Genomic DNA, 12,103 nt, shown 5'->3' with positions numbered 1-12,103 from the left:
GTTTTACAAGAGTATATATGGTTTTTAACATGTTTTAAAAGATTTTATAAATTGTCTGTAAATGATTTTAAAAACAGTACGACTTGCTATTTTAAAAGGCAGTACAAGTTGTTTATAATGATTTAAAACTGTAAAATCTGAAAAAAAAATTTGAGAAAATGGAGTTTACAACACCACAGACTGAAAATATTTTATTAAAAAGAACAAATTCAAGTTGAATTAAAGAGAGAGAGAGAGAGTTAGATAGCTGCAACACAACTAGATTTGTTGTGTCCACACTGACCGCACCTACTGCATTTGTATTGTTTTGAATTTGTCTTAGCCTTTCCATACTCCCATGAACTAGCTATTCTCTTTTTCTTTCGCCTGCCACTAGGTATACGAGTAGAAGGTGGCCGAATAGAAGTACTAACACTCTCTGGAATCTCCCAATACTCCATATCACCTACTGGGTGAATGCTCTCTGAATATGCTAAACGCCATCTGTAAAATAAAAAAGAGGAAGATAAGACTAATATAACTTTGATAAACCTTTGAAAAACCTTGTAAAACCTTGTAAAACCTTTTTTAAACTGTTTATAAACCTTTTAAATAACTTGTAAAACCTTTTAAAACCTTTTAAAACATTGTAAAAACCTGTCGGATCCGTTACTTTAGCAACCTTTTAAAGACCTTATTAAAAAAGAGAGTTATAACCTTTCAGTGGAATGATAATCATCAACAAACATGTTTTCATTGAGATTGACATGTTTGGCAGCAGCAATTCCATGTGCACAAGGGAATTTGTCAATATCAAACATACAGCATGTGCATTTCCTTGTGTCCAAATTCACCATATATGTCTTTAAAGCTGCTTTAACCTCGAAGATATTTTCATTTACTTGACTAACTTCAAGCCAGCGGGTAGTATTATTATAAGATTCATTCATCTTATTCCCAACTTTTGTAGTAACAGCATATGGATGTCGACAGCTCTCCTCACGTCGTTCATTAAACCACCTAGTCAAAATAGACCTGATTGTATCAAACAGGCAGACAATTGGATACTCACGAGTCTCTTTTAACCTGGAGTTAATGGACTCGGCACAATTAGATGTCATAATGTTGTACCGGTTTGAAGGAGAATATGCACGTGACCATTTCCTAATATCAGCTTGCCAAAGATATTCTCCAAGATCCGGATCACCATTGGAAATTTGAGTGAACAAATAATCAAAATCATACTGAGTGTAAGCTCTTGAAGCATCATGAACAACTGGAAGAAGAGAAGCCGAAGCTCTAAATCGTGTTTCCAGGTTCTTTTGCAAGTGGAAAGTGCAGATCCCGTGATGAGCATGTACATAATTTACTGATAGCGCAGTTGCAATTGAAGAAGCCCGATCAGACACAAAAACTAGATCCTCTTCATCAGGAATAATAGTCTTCAAACACCGCAAAAACCAATCCCATGATGCATCATTCTCAGAATCAACAACAGCAAAAGCAATAGGATACAACTGAAAATTACCATCCTGAGCTGATGCAGCAAGCAAAGTCCCTTTATATTTTGATTTCAAATGGGCGCCATCAATAGAAATAACTTTTCTCATCAACTTAAAACCTCTAATTGATGCACCAAAAGCCAGAAAACCATATCTAAACTTATTATCAGAATCAGCTTTGATGTAAGTGATAGTACCTGGATTCTTCTTTTCTATCATGTGAAACCAACTCGGTAAAACCTCATAACTATCAGCAGGTATACCCCTAGCAAGTTCTGATGCATGTTCTTGAGCTCTCCATGCTTTTGAGTACGAGACACCAACTCCATGGTCATTCCTAAAAATTTCCATGAGCTGTTTGGGTCTGAGAGGAAGCTTTCCTCCTGCAAAATGGTTACTAACCAAACCAGCCAAAGTCCTTGCAGTTGCTTGGCGATGATTAACATTCCTTAAAGCAGAGTCACAGCTGTGCTGACTACTATACTTTCGAACAACAAAGCTATCTGATGCTTTAGCCTTAGTTGCAAGTAGCCTCCAACTACATTTTTCATCAATACATTTAAGAACATACCTCTTGTTGTCTGACTTAAAAGTATGAAACTCAAAACTGTGCTTGACTGCATACATCCGCATCTGACTTCTCATTTCTGTTTTGTCTTTGAATAACTTTCCACAAAACAGTGAATCAACATCGATTAGACCAGTTGAGTGTGAAGAACAAGATGGATACCCAACAGAGGTTGTCATGTTACGAGGAACACCCTCGACATATGAATTTGGTATTGGTTGATCCTGAAAGTACAAATAAATGGTTTTTTAAAAGGTTTTACAAGTTATTTAAAAGGATTTACAAGTTATTTATAAGGTTTTACAAGTTATTTCAAAGGATTTAATAAGGTTTACAACCGTTTTCAAAAGGTTTTTTAAAGTGTTTAAATGTAAGTTACCTTAGTATGAGTAGAAGTAAAATCATCAGAATTGCCAGTATATTGACTTGAAGAAGCAACAGGAGAACAATAAAAACGAGGAACACCCTCGACATATGGATTTGGTATTGGTTGACCCTGAAAGTACAAATCAATGGTTGTTTAAAAGGTTTTACAAGTTATTTAAAAGGTTTTACAAGTTATTTCAAAGGATTTAATAAGGTTTACAACCTTTTTCAAAAGGTTTTTTAAAGTGTTTAAATGTAAGTTACCTGAGAATGAGTAGCAGTAAAATCATCAGAAGTGCCAGTATATTGACTTGAAGAAGCAGCAGGAGGATCACTCTCGACATATGGATTTGGTATTGGTTGACCCTGAAAGTACAAATCAATGGTTTTTTAAAAGATTTTACAAGTGATTTCAGAGGATTTAATAAGGTTTACAGTTTTTAATAAGGTTTACAACTGTTTTCAAAGGTTTTTAAAACGGGTTGAAAAGGCAGTAAATTACCTGAGTATGAGTATAAACATCAATAACATTCCCAACTAACAGATTTGAGCTTGTTTGATCCTGAAAGGATTTGTAAAGTATTTAAAACGTTTTACAAGTGTTTTCAAAGAATTTTATAAGGTTTTGTAAGCAATAAATAATTTAAAATTCTAAAGTAGAAAGTTACCTGAGTAACAGCAGTGACACTCTCAATAAAAGGAGTAGAGCTAGGTTGACCCTGATAAAGAAACATTCCTCAAATCAGTTACTTTTCTAAAACAATATTAGAAAGAACAAGAGAATGAGTTTACTAAAAATACCTGCTCTACAATCTCACAAAAATCCTCAACAGTAACACATAGATGAAGAACTCCTCCACTTTGTGCATATTTGAGTTTAAAAGCTTCAAGCTGCCTATCATTTCTAATAAAGATAGGAATACTACCTATAGTAGAAGACTTAGCAGGCAATGAATAACTAAGCTTTAAACATTGTGCCTGAATATCAATGTCAAAATCTTCTAATAGAATTTTTACCAACTCACTAAATCTAGTATTCTCATCAATGTTAATCAAAGAAGCTCCCCTTTCATTATCCATCTCAAATTCCCAATGAATGTTGTTGTTCAACTTCCACAAACCACATACTGAATACAATTCAATCATTTGTACACCCAAACAAATCCTGAGAAAACAAACCAATAAAACTACATTAAAAGAAGAGAGATCCGAACAACTATATCAAAGAATAACAGTAGATGTCCAAAGATCTAATAAAGGACATTATTATCACGAACAGATCTAAAAGAGCAAGTGTTAAGACCTAAAAAAATTCTGACATCAAATTTGAAATCGAAACAACAATCTACTAGCTAACACAAAATTGAAATTGAAATCAAAACAAAAATACAGAAACAAGCTTACACGATGGGAGAAAAAGACTTTATTATCACGAACAGATGTAAAAGAGCAAGTGATTAAGACCTAAAAAAATTCAATTTATAACGGCGGAGGAGAGATTTGCTTTATATCTNTAAGACCTAAAAATTCAATTGCTCAATACGATGGGAGAAACACTTACACGAAGGGGGTAGAAGAGACGACGAACTAAAAGAGAGAACTAAGACGACGGGAGAAACAGTGATAACGGCGGAGGAGAGATCCGACCGGAGAAGGAGAGATGTCTCCGGAGAAGAAGAGACGATGACGAAGACGAAGAAGGTCGACGGCGAAGGTATAATAAGATTATCGGTATAATTATAAAACAAGGGCAAAAATGTCTTTAAAAAATAATGGAAGGGTATAATTAAAAATGATCATCAAAAAGGGTATTATTAAAAAAGGGTATCAAAGAAAGGGCATTAGTAATAAATTCTCTTTTCTAAATTCCATTTATTTATCCAAACTAAAATATACTAGATAACAACTTTCACTATATACGAAGTAAAATAATTATTAAATAATTTTATTTTAAATTTTATTTTTTAAAAAAATTCACTATATACAGAGTAAAATAATTATAAAATAATTTATTTTAAATTTTATTTAAGAATATTATTATACTTATCGGTAAAAATATTATTTGAATTTTTTCTGAAGTATATATATATATTTAGTTTAGTTGAATATATAAAATAATTATATAATAATTAAGATTTAACCCGTATAAATTATTAAAATTAAAATTTCATATTATCACACCATGTGGACCAAAAGTTCTTAAAATTCATTTTAAAGATTTTATGAAAATGTCATTAAAAGATATAACTAAGTTAGATATATAATATAAGAATTTAATTTTGGGTGTTATTAATTTTCTTTAGAAAAATACAATTGGTATATAAATGTAAATGTTTATGACAATTGGTTATGAAAATTTAGAATCTTACGAATTATAAAAATTAACCTATTAAAATCATATAACATCTTTTTCTATCTTAAAGTAACCACACGTAAGAACTAAAACTAAGGAGACAAATGTTTTGAAACATTAGAAAAAGGAAAAACTGGAAATAAATGAAAATAACTAAATATTTGTTTCTTTATGCATTATATAACTAAAACGGGTGAAATATGATTTAATTTTTTAGAAATTTTTTTATATTCTTAATTTAAATAAAAACTAACAAAGTTATAATTTTTTTTCTTTCAAATTTGAACAAAATTTTGGTAATTTTCTATTGTTTTTTAATCTTTTCCTTTGGTAATCAATTTCTTATTTATTTTTTTAGAAAAAAAATTCTCATTGCTTGATGATATATAAGCTTATATGACCCTAGAGCTACTCTCAAAATTAAGAAATAGTTGCAGTACTTAGGGTTGAATTTCACTAGAACTCTAGATTACACAACATGCACTTAAGCGTTGAATTAAATTAAACTAAATAAATTTTATTTTCAAAATAATTAAATAAAACTGTTGTACCATCAATAAGAATAAAAGCTAGGCTCAGGGTATTCCTCAAGAAATCAAGAATGAATTGTCATGATTCAGATTAAGCGTGATTTTTAAACTCAAAACACAACAGTAAAATTAACCAAGCATTCTTCTTCCAATTATTTTTCTTTTCAAATTGTGTATGGGTTCAACCAATCTTACCTTTGGATCTAATTTCGTTGCTTTGAGTGAGGGAGTTAATGTTAAAGGGAAAGGCCAAGCTAGTGTAACAGATCAATGAAAATGCAAGGAGGAACATAGAAGAAAGACCAAGCTCAATGCTAGACAAGCTTACAAAGGGAGATTTGAACAAAATTTCAAAGTTAGATATCAATTTTGGGTTCACTTAAGAAATGAGGGATTTCCAATTAAAGGAAGTCCAAACTCATGCCGAGAATAGATGGTCCATTGAAGATGATAAAACAGACCAGTGACAATGCCTACCAACTCGACTTGCAAGGTAAGTATAAAATGAATTCTAGCTTTAATGTTTCTGAATTGGTTTCATTTTGTGCATATAAAACGAAATTGAGGTCAAATACTTTTCAAGAGGGAGGGAATCGGTTGATATGACCCTGGACAACACTAAGGATATAGAGCAGGTTGGAGTCGAGGATGAGCAGCTCAGAGTCGAGGATGAGCAGCCAGAGAAGAAGATAAGCAGCTTGAAGCAAATGATGAGCTTGTAGCGGAGGCTGTTCTTGTTACACCAACTGGTCTACCAAGCAATGCTTAAACTGGCTAAACTTAAAACCCAATTGATAATAATAAATAGCCCAAAAAAATAATAAATAAACATAGATAAAAAGGAAAATAAGAAGATAGTAGACGGTGTTTCATTGGTCGAGTCCTTGCATCGATCGATGCACATTCTTCTGCGGGATAAGTTAAGTCAAAATGCACGTTTGGATTGCGTTTAGGATTTAGAAGCCCTAGGGATCGATATAAAAGGCTTATTGTCGACGCCCTTGACTTGTTTTGCCCGTGTTTCATTTCTGCAAAAGAGAGAAAAATTTCCAGAGAGTTTCCAGTGAGTTATGTGCCTGTTCTTGAGAGATCTGTCCCTGTGAGTGGAGATCTGAGGCTGAGGACGTGAGAAGAGCTTACTAGGAGGCTGTTTCCGTTGGTTTTAGAATCAGATTTGTCATTCTCAAAGGTGAGTGTTTGACCATGGCTGATCTAAGCGATTAGATGTTTGATTGTGTGTTTTTTTGGGTGTTGTTTGCTTATGTGCTTGTATGTGGATGTTTGCTGTGAGTTTATGTGGCCTTTGACGTCGGTTTCAACATCTTGGAGCCGAGAAGAGACGGAGGATATCTTGGATCGATGTAAAATGTGCATCGGTTGACGCAGTTAGGGATTTGATGGAGATGTTTGGGATTGCATCGTCGATGAAAGGATTGCATCGATCGATGCAGTTAGGAATTTGGAGGATTTCATCGATCGACGCAAGGAATGCGTCGGTCGATGCAAGGACGTTGTGTCGGTCGACGCAAGTGCTCAAAGTCAATGCGCTTGTTTAGAGTTGTCTTGTTTGCTTGTTTTCCTTTGTTTATTGTTTGTGCTTGTTTTTTCGCTTGTGTGTATAGTCCAATAGATGAGAGGATCGCCTCACAGAGTATTTATAATAATACTCACGCATCTCATTTGTGTTGTTGTGCTGGTAAAGGCAAAATGTGATCGTGAAATCAAGGCAATGAAGAGGAGGATGTTTTAGAGGCCCGATTGTTTTATTCTATGCTGTTGATATGCTAGAATGGAATGTAGTGGTCTAGAACAAATGTTTAGGTTGCTGGTTTCTTGTTTTTTTTTGTCAACCATTGGGCCACAACAGGCCGGCCCATTAGCCAAATTCCTACATTCGTAGGGAGCAGGACTCGATCCCTGGTGTGATTGTGCCTGGTTGCTGGTTCCTTGTTCTATGACTTGGTTTATGTTATTGGCATAGTTGGTTAGATGTTATTGTTGTATTCTTTATTGATTATTTAATTCATTGATTTAATGCTGGTTATTTCTGTTGTTTGGTTTGATTGGGAGTTAGGTTGTTAGTGAGCATGAGATTACTAGTTTAATATTATATTAAAATAAAAAAATGGGTCGGGTCGTTTCAAAAAATAATATAATTTATAAAATACCATTTAATTAAATCCTTTAAAGATGAAACAATTAGTATGAAATCTAGCACTACAAATTAAATCGATGAGTGAAAAAAAAAATTAAAGAAACAAAAAAGATAGAAGTTATCATGGGCTTTTAAAAAATCTTTAGATTGAAGTTCATATAATTTTATAAGAAAACTAATTTAGTTTGTCACTTCAAAAATAATATGAATTTGAATTATTATGTGTGAGTGTTGTGTTTATCAACAAACAACCAAATCATTTGTAAGTTTAAATTTTGATTGGGCCACTTAGTATTCCTTTTCTTTTAAGTCAAAACAAATTAAAATAATTATTTTTAATTAACTGACATTTAAAATCATGTATAATTCTACATTTAACTCAAATGTAACTCCTATCTAATAATTCTACATTCATTCCTCTCACTAATTTATTTATCTTTGAAGAGAAAATGTTTTTGGTTAAATTTTAATATTTTATTATTATTTTGGTTAGCTAAACTTATAGTCACACACACACATATATATATATATATGTATCTTCTATTTACATTGCTTTAAACTTTAAAATAAGGATTATTTTATAAACAATACTTTTATATATAGTTACTAAATTTTTTGATAATTTTATTTGATTCAATTTTACTATACTACAATCTTATGTTTGCAATGGCATTAAGCAAAACTCTTTAAAGCAATTAGCCTCTGTAAAACATGATAAACATAGATTCACTCATATTAGGAAAATATTTAAATTTCTAAATAATAATATAGCTTATCAATTTTGTAATAATTTTTTTGTATTATTTGTTAATTTTTGTTCTATAGAATATTTTATATATTTTAAATTTTGTATAATAAATAATCATCCAAAAAAATGTTGCCAAAAGTGTAGGGTTTAACTTGCACATTATTGCTATAAGAAATTTTGAGATTCATATTTTTGTAGAAAAAAAAATATTTCTCTAATTATGTTATTGTTAATAGAAAAAGGAAAAATGTTTTATTTTTTAAAAAAATCAAAAATATAATAAAAAACTACTATGTATGCAACCACGCATTGCATTGCATGTGCTAATACCTAGTTATAAAAAATTAAGCTTTTTCATTAAATCAAAAAGAGCCTATCTAGTATATTAAATTCCGAAATGTTACACATGATAACATATAAATAAACATATGTGATACATGTAACTAAATTTTGATAAATAATTCATCATTTGTAATATAATGTAGATACGAAAAAGAATCATACAGTAAATAAGATAAATTTTGATTACAAGTGAAAAATTTGCCATAAGCAATTTTTTTTTTTTTTCCACAATTACGGCGGTCAAACTATTTTATTAAGTGGATAACGATACCATTGTCATCTTACATTCATCGATAATAAAACTCAGAGGCGGGAAAAAGTAGCCAAGAAAGGATAATCCGTGTAACCAAGGACTGGATCTTGAGTGTAAAACGTCTTCCGATTATATTTATTCAACTTTCCATCAATCTTGAACCGCGAAACCAAATCCGGGTTTGCAATAAACAGCCTCCCATATGAAACCAAATCCGCAGCACCTTGTTGAATAGCTTGCATGCCCAGTTCCTTGTTGAATCCTCCACTAGACATAAAGGTTCCATTGTAAGCCGTTCGTAAGCTCTTCATTAGCTTAGCTTCTTCCTCATCACTGCCTTGCCTTCCAGACTCAGTTTGGCCGTAGGCGTGGTAGCGAGGTTGTGTTACATGAAGGTAAGCGAGCTTCGAGCCATTAGCTACTTGTAACTTATTGAGTAAATCAACAACGGCTAGCCCGAGGGATAACGGGTCAGAATCAGTTGCGTCCATGTGGTCTATTGCCGGAGAGACCCTCACGGCAACTTTACTAGCTCCTATGGCTGAAACCACACCTTCCACTACTTCTTGTAAGAATCTACAACGGTTTGCAATGGAGCCTCCGTATTGGTCAGTACGGTCATTGATCCCATCTTTCAAAAATTGATCAATGAGGTAACCATGCGCCCCGTGGATCTCAATCCCGTCGAAACCAGCTCGGATCGCATTAAGAGCAGAGCGGCTATAATCCTCCACCACTTGACGTACCTCGGAAGCTTCTAATGCTCGGGGTTTCGGGTATTTCCCGTGTGACCCATCAGGCAAAAGAACTCGCCACCTTTCGGAGATGGGTGTGTTTGTTGACGATATTGGCGACCCTCCATTAACTTGATACACTGTACAAAACCTCAAAATGTTATAATTACCCTATTCCTTAAAAAATTAGGAGTGGTTAATGAGTAGAGATATAAACCTGGATGAGAAGCACGTCCAACATGCCATAACTGACAGAAGATGAAACCTCCCTTAGCGTGAACTGCTTCCACAACTTGCTTCCATGCCTCTACTTGTTCATCCGAATAGATTCCAGGCACATGTGGGAACCTACAAAAATTTATTTGTATCAGTTTTGTTCCTTACAAACAACATTANTCTTCCGATTATATTTATTCAACTTTCCATCAATCTTGAACCGCGAAACCAAATCCGGGTTTGCAATAAACAGCCTGCCATATGAAACCAAATCCGCAGCACCTTGTTGAATAGCTTGCATGCCTAGTTCCTTGTTGAATCCTCCACTAGACATAAAGGTTCCATTGTAAGCCGTTCGTAAGCTCTTCATTAGCTTAGCTTCTTCCTCATCACTGCCTTGCCTTCCAGACTCAGTTTGGCCGTAGGCGTGGTAGCGAGGTTGTGTTACATGAAGGTAAGCGAGCTGCGAGCCATTAGCGACTTGTAACTTATTGAGTAAATCAACCACGGCTAGCCCGAGGGATAACGGGTCAGAATCAGTTGCGTCCATGTGGTCTATTGCCGGAGAGACCCTCACGGCAACTTTACTAGCTCCTATGGCTGAAACCACACCTTCCACAACTTCTTGTAGGAATCTACAACGGTTTGCAATGGAGCCTCCGTATTGGTCAGTACGGTCATTGATCCCATCTTTCAGAAATTGATCAATGAGGTAACCATGCGCCCCGTGGATCTCAATTCCATCGAAACCAGCTCGGATAGCATTAAGAGCAGAGCGGCTATAATCCTCTACCACTTGAGGTATCTCGGAAGCTTCCAGTGCTCGGGGTTTCGGGTATTTCCCGTGTGACCCATCAGGCAAAAGAACTCGCCACCTTTCAGAGATGGGTGTGTTCGTTGACGATATTGGCGACCCTCCATTAACTTGATACACTGTACAAAACCTCAAAATGTTATACTGTAATTACCCTATTCCTTAAAAAACTTAGGAGTGGGGTTAATGACGTATGAACCTGGATGAGAAGCACGTCCAACATGCCATAACTGACAGAAGATGAAACCTCCCTTAGCGTGAACTGCTTCCACAACTTGCTTCCATGCCTCTACTTGTTCATCCGAATAGATTCCAGGCACATGTGGGAACCTACAAAAATTTATTTGTATCAGTTTTGTTCCTTACAAACAACATTACAAGGTTCATTCCTTGCAACATTATATATATATATATATATATATATATCAGTTATTATATTAAGAGATGCAAAAAACATTTGCTTTGAATTTGTTCATACATAACATGATTCTTTTTATTCGCTTTTTCTTTAAATGTGGCTGATAGAACTAAAAATCTCCATTCTTATCACGCCACACAACTATTGGTGGGTCCTGTCACCCACACATAAACTTGTATTGACATGACAAAAATAACTCAAAAAGCACACGTTTCTTTTATAGTGGAAAAAAATGATAAATCACATGACATCCTTTAAAAGTGAGACAAGCAAAAGTCACAAAAAAATAGAAACTTTAAACCACCATAATTCTTTTTTTGGTAGAAAACCACCATAATTCATTAGTCATATATATTAAAGATCATAGAGTTCTAATTCAAAAGCAGATCCTTTAGTGTAGAAAGAATCTCTAAGGCCATCTTTAGAGATTAATAGTACTGTTTTTACGTTGTTATTTTCTGTATATTTTAGAATTCTAATATTACTAATATGATAAAACAAAACAAATATAAATAATATGCGTTGATTTAATATTATAATAATAATCAGATTGTTTTCCAAACTACAAAATAAACTATGTTATTGAACAGTACAGGTAGTTGAGGTCATCTCATAGCTAGTTGAGGTACATAAGTTTTGGTCTTAAAATTAAGGAATCGTAAAATTAATAAGGAAAAAGGAAAGATTGAAAAAGACTAGCTTACCCTGCGGATCCGGGAGAGACCATAGTGCCTTCGGTGATGAGAAAGCCGCCGGGAGTGGTGCGTTGAGCATAATACTCCGCCAACGCCGCATTGGGAACTCCGTTCAACGCCCTGCACCGCGTCATAGGCGCCAGAACCACTCTGAGAACGCAAACGCAATCGTGTGATGAGATTTCAACAAAACACTTTAAAAAGACCATAAAAAAAAAATCAATTCAGCTGAACTCACCGATGAGAGAGATCGAATCTTCCCATCTTGTAAGAAGAGAAAAGAGTCTCGCTGGAGTTCCCTTGTGCCGCCGTCATATCTCCGCCGTTCTGTGAGAAGAAGAGATCAATAAGGATTACAATTTTTTTTTTTTTAAACAAAATCAGATCTGAGAAATCAACGGTCAACAAAAAAAAAAAAAAAAAAAAAAAT

The 12,103-nt window shown here is 34.0% G+C and overlaps 3 protein-coding genes across 3 annotated transcripts in view; all 3 read right to left on the bottom strand.

Annotated features, from left to right (window-relative positions):
- Positions 240-3,561, bottom strand: LOC104748628. Its single transcript, XM_010470236.1, has 5 exons — positions 3,217-3,561; positions 3,084-3,134; positions 2,918-2,977; positions 697-2,273; positions 240-483 (listed from the first exon to the last, which is right to left on the bottom strand). Exons 1-5 carry the CDS (start codon positions 3,559-3,561, stop codon positions 240-242), a joined length of 2,277 nt encoding a protein of 758 aa, XP_010468538.1.
- Positions 8,708-9,904, bottom strand: LOC104748627 (12-oxophytodienoate reductase 3-like; the record flags this gene model as incomplete). Its single annotated transcript, XM_010470235.2, has 2 exons — positions 8,708-9,670; positions 9,748-9,904. Coding segments are annotated over 2 exons (981 nt in total), but the record flags the coding sequence as incomplete, so codon positions are not given.
- Positions 9,927-12,103, bottom strand: part of LOC104747216 (12-oxophytodienoate reductase 3-like) — a gene marked incomplete at its 3' end in the record, with an annotated part of 2,871 nt that continues 694 nt past the window's right edge. The window contains 4 exon segments of the mRNA XM_010468814.1: positions 9,927-10,679; positions 10,760-10,890; positions 11,683-11,823; positions 11,912-12,000. Coding sequence (XP_010467116.1) covers positions 9,927-10,679; positions 10,760-10,890; positions 11,683-11,823; positions 11,912-11,988 — 1,102 coding nt within the window.

This window comes from Camelina sativa, chromosome 15 (genome assembly GCF_000633955.1).
Source record: "Camelina sativa cultivar DH55 chromosome 15, Cs, whole genome shotgun sequence".
NCBI lineage: Eukaryota > Viridiplantae > Streptophyta > Magnoliopsida > Brassicales > Brassicaceae > Camelina > Camelina sativa.
The sequence above is the reverse complement of the archived record's forward strand: the minus strand, read 5'-3'. Positions and strand labels throughout refer to the sequence as shown.

Coding starts and splice junctions, on each gene's coding strand:
- LOC104748628 (XM_010470236.1), bottom strand. CDS start 3,561: ATGATTGAATTGTATTCAGTATGTGGTTTGTGGAAGTTGAACAACAAC. Junction 2,978..3,083: donor GTGTCACTGCTGTTACTCAG/GTAACTTTCTAC, acceptor AAATCCTTTCAG/GATCAAACAAGCTCAAATCT. Junction 2,274..2,917: donor ATGTTTATACTCATACTCAG/GTAATTTACTGC, acceptor TTGTACTTTCAG/GATCAACCAATACCAAATTC.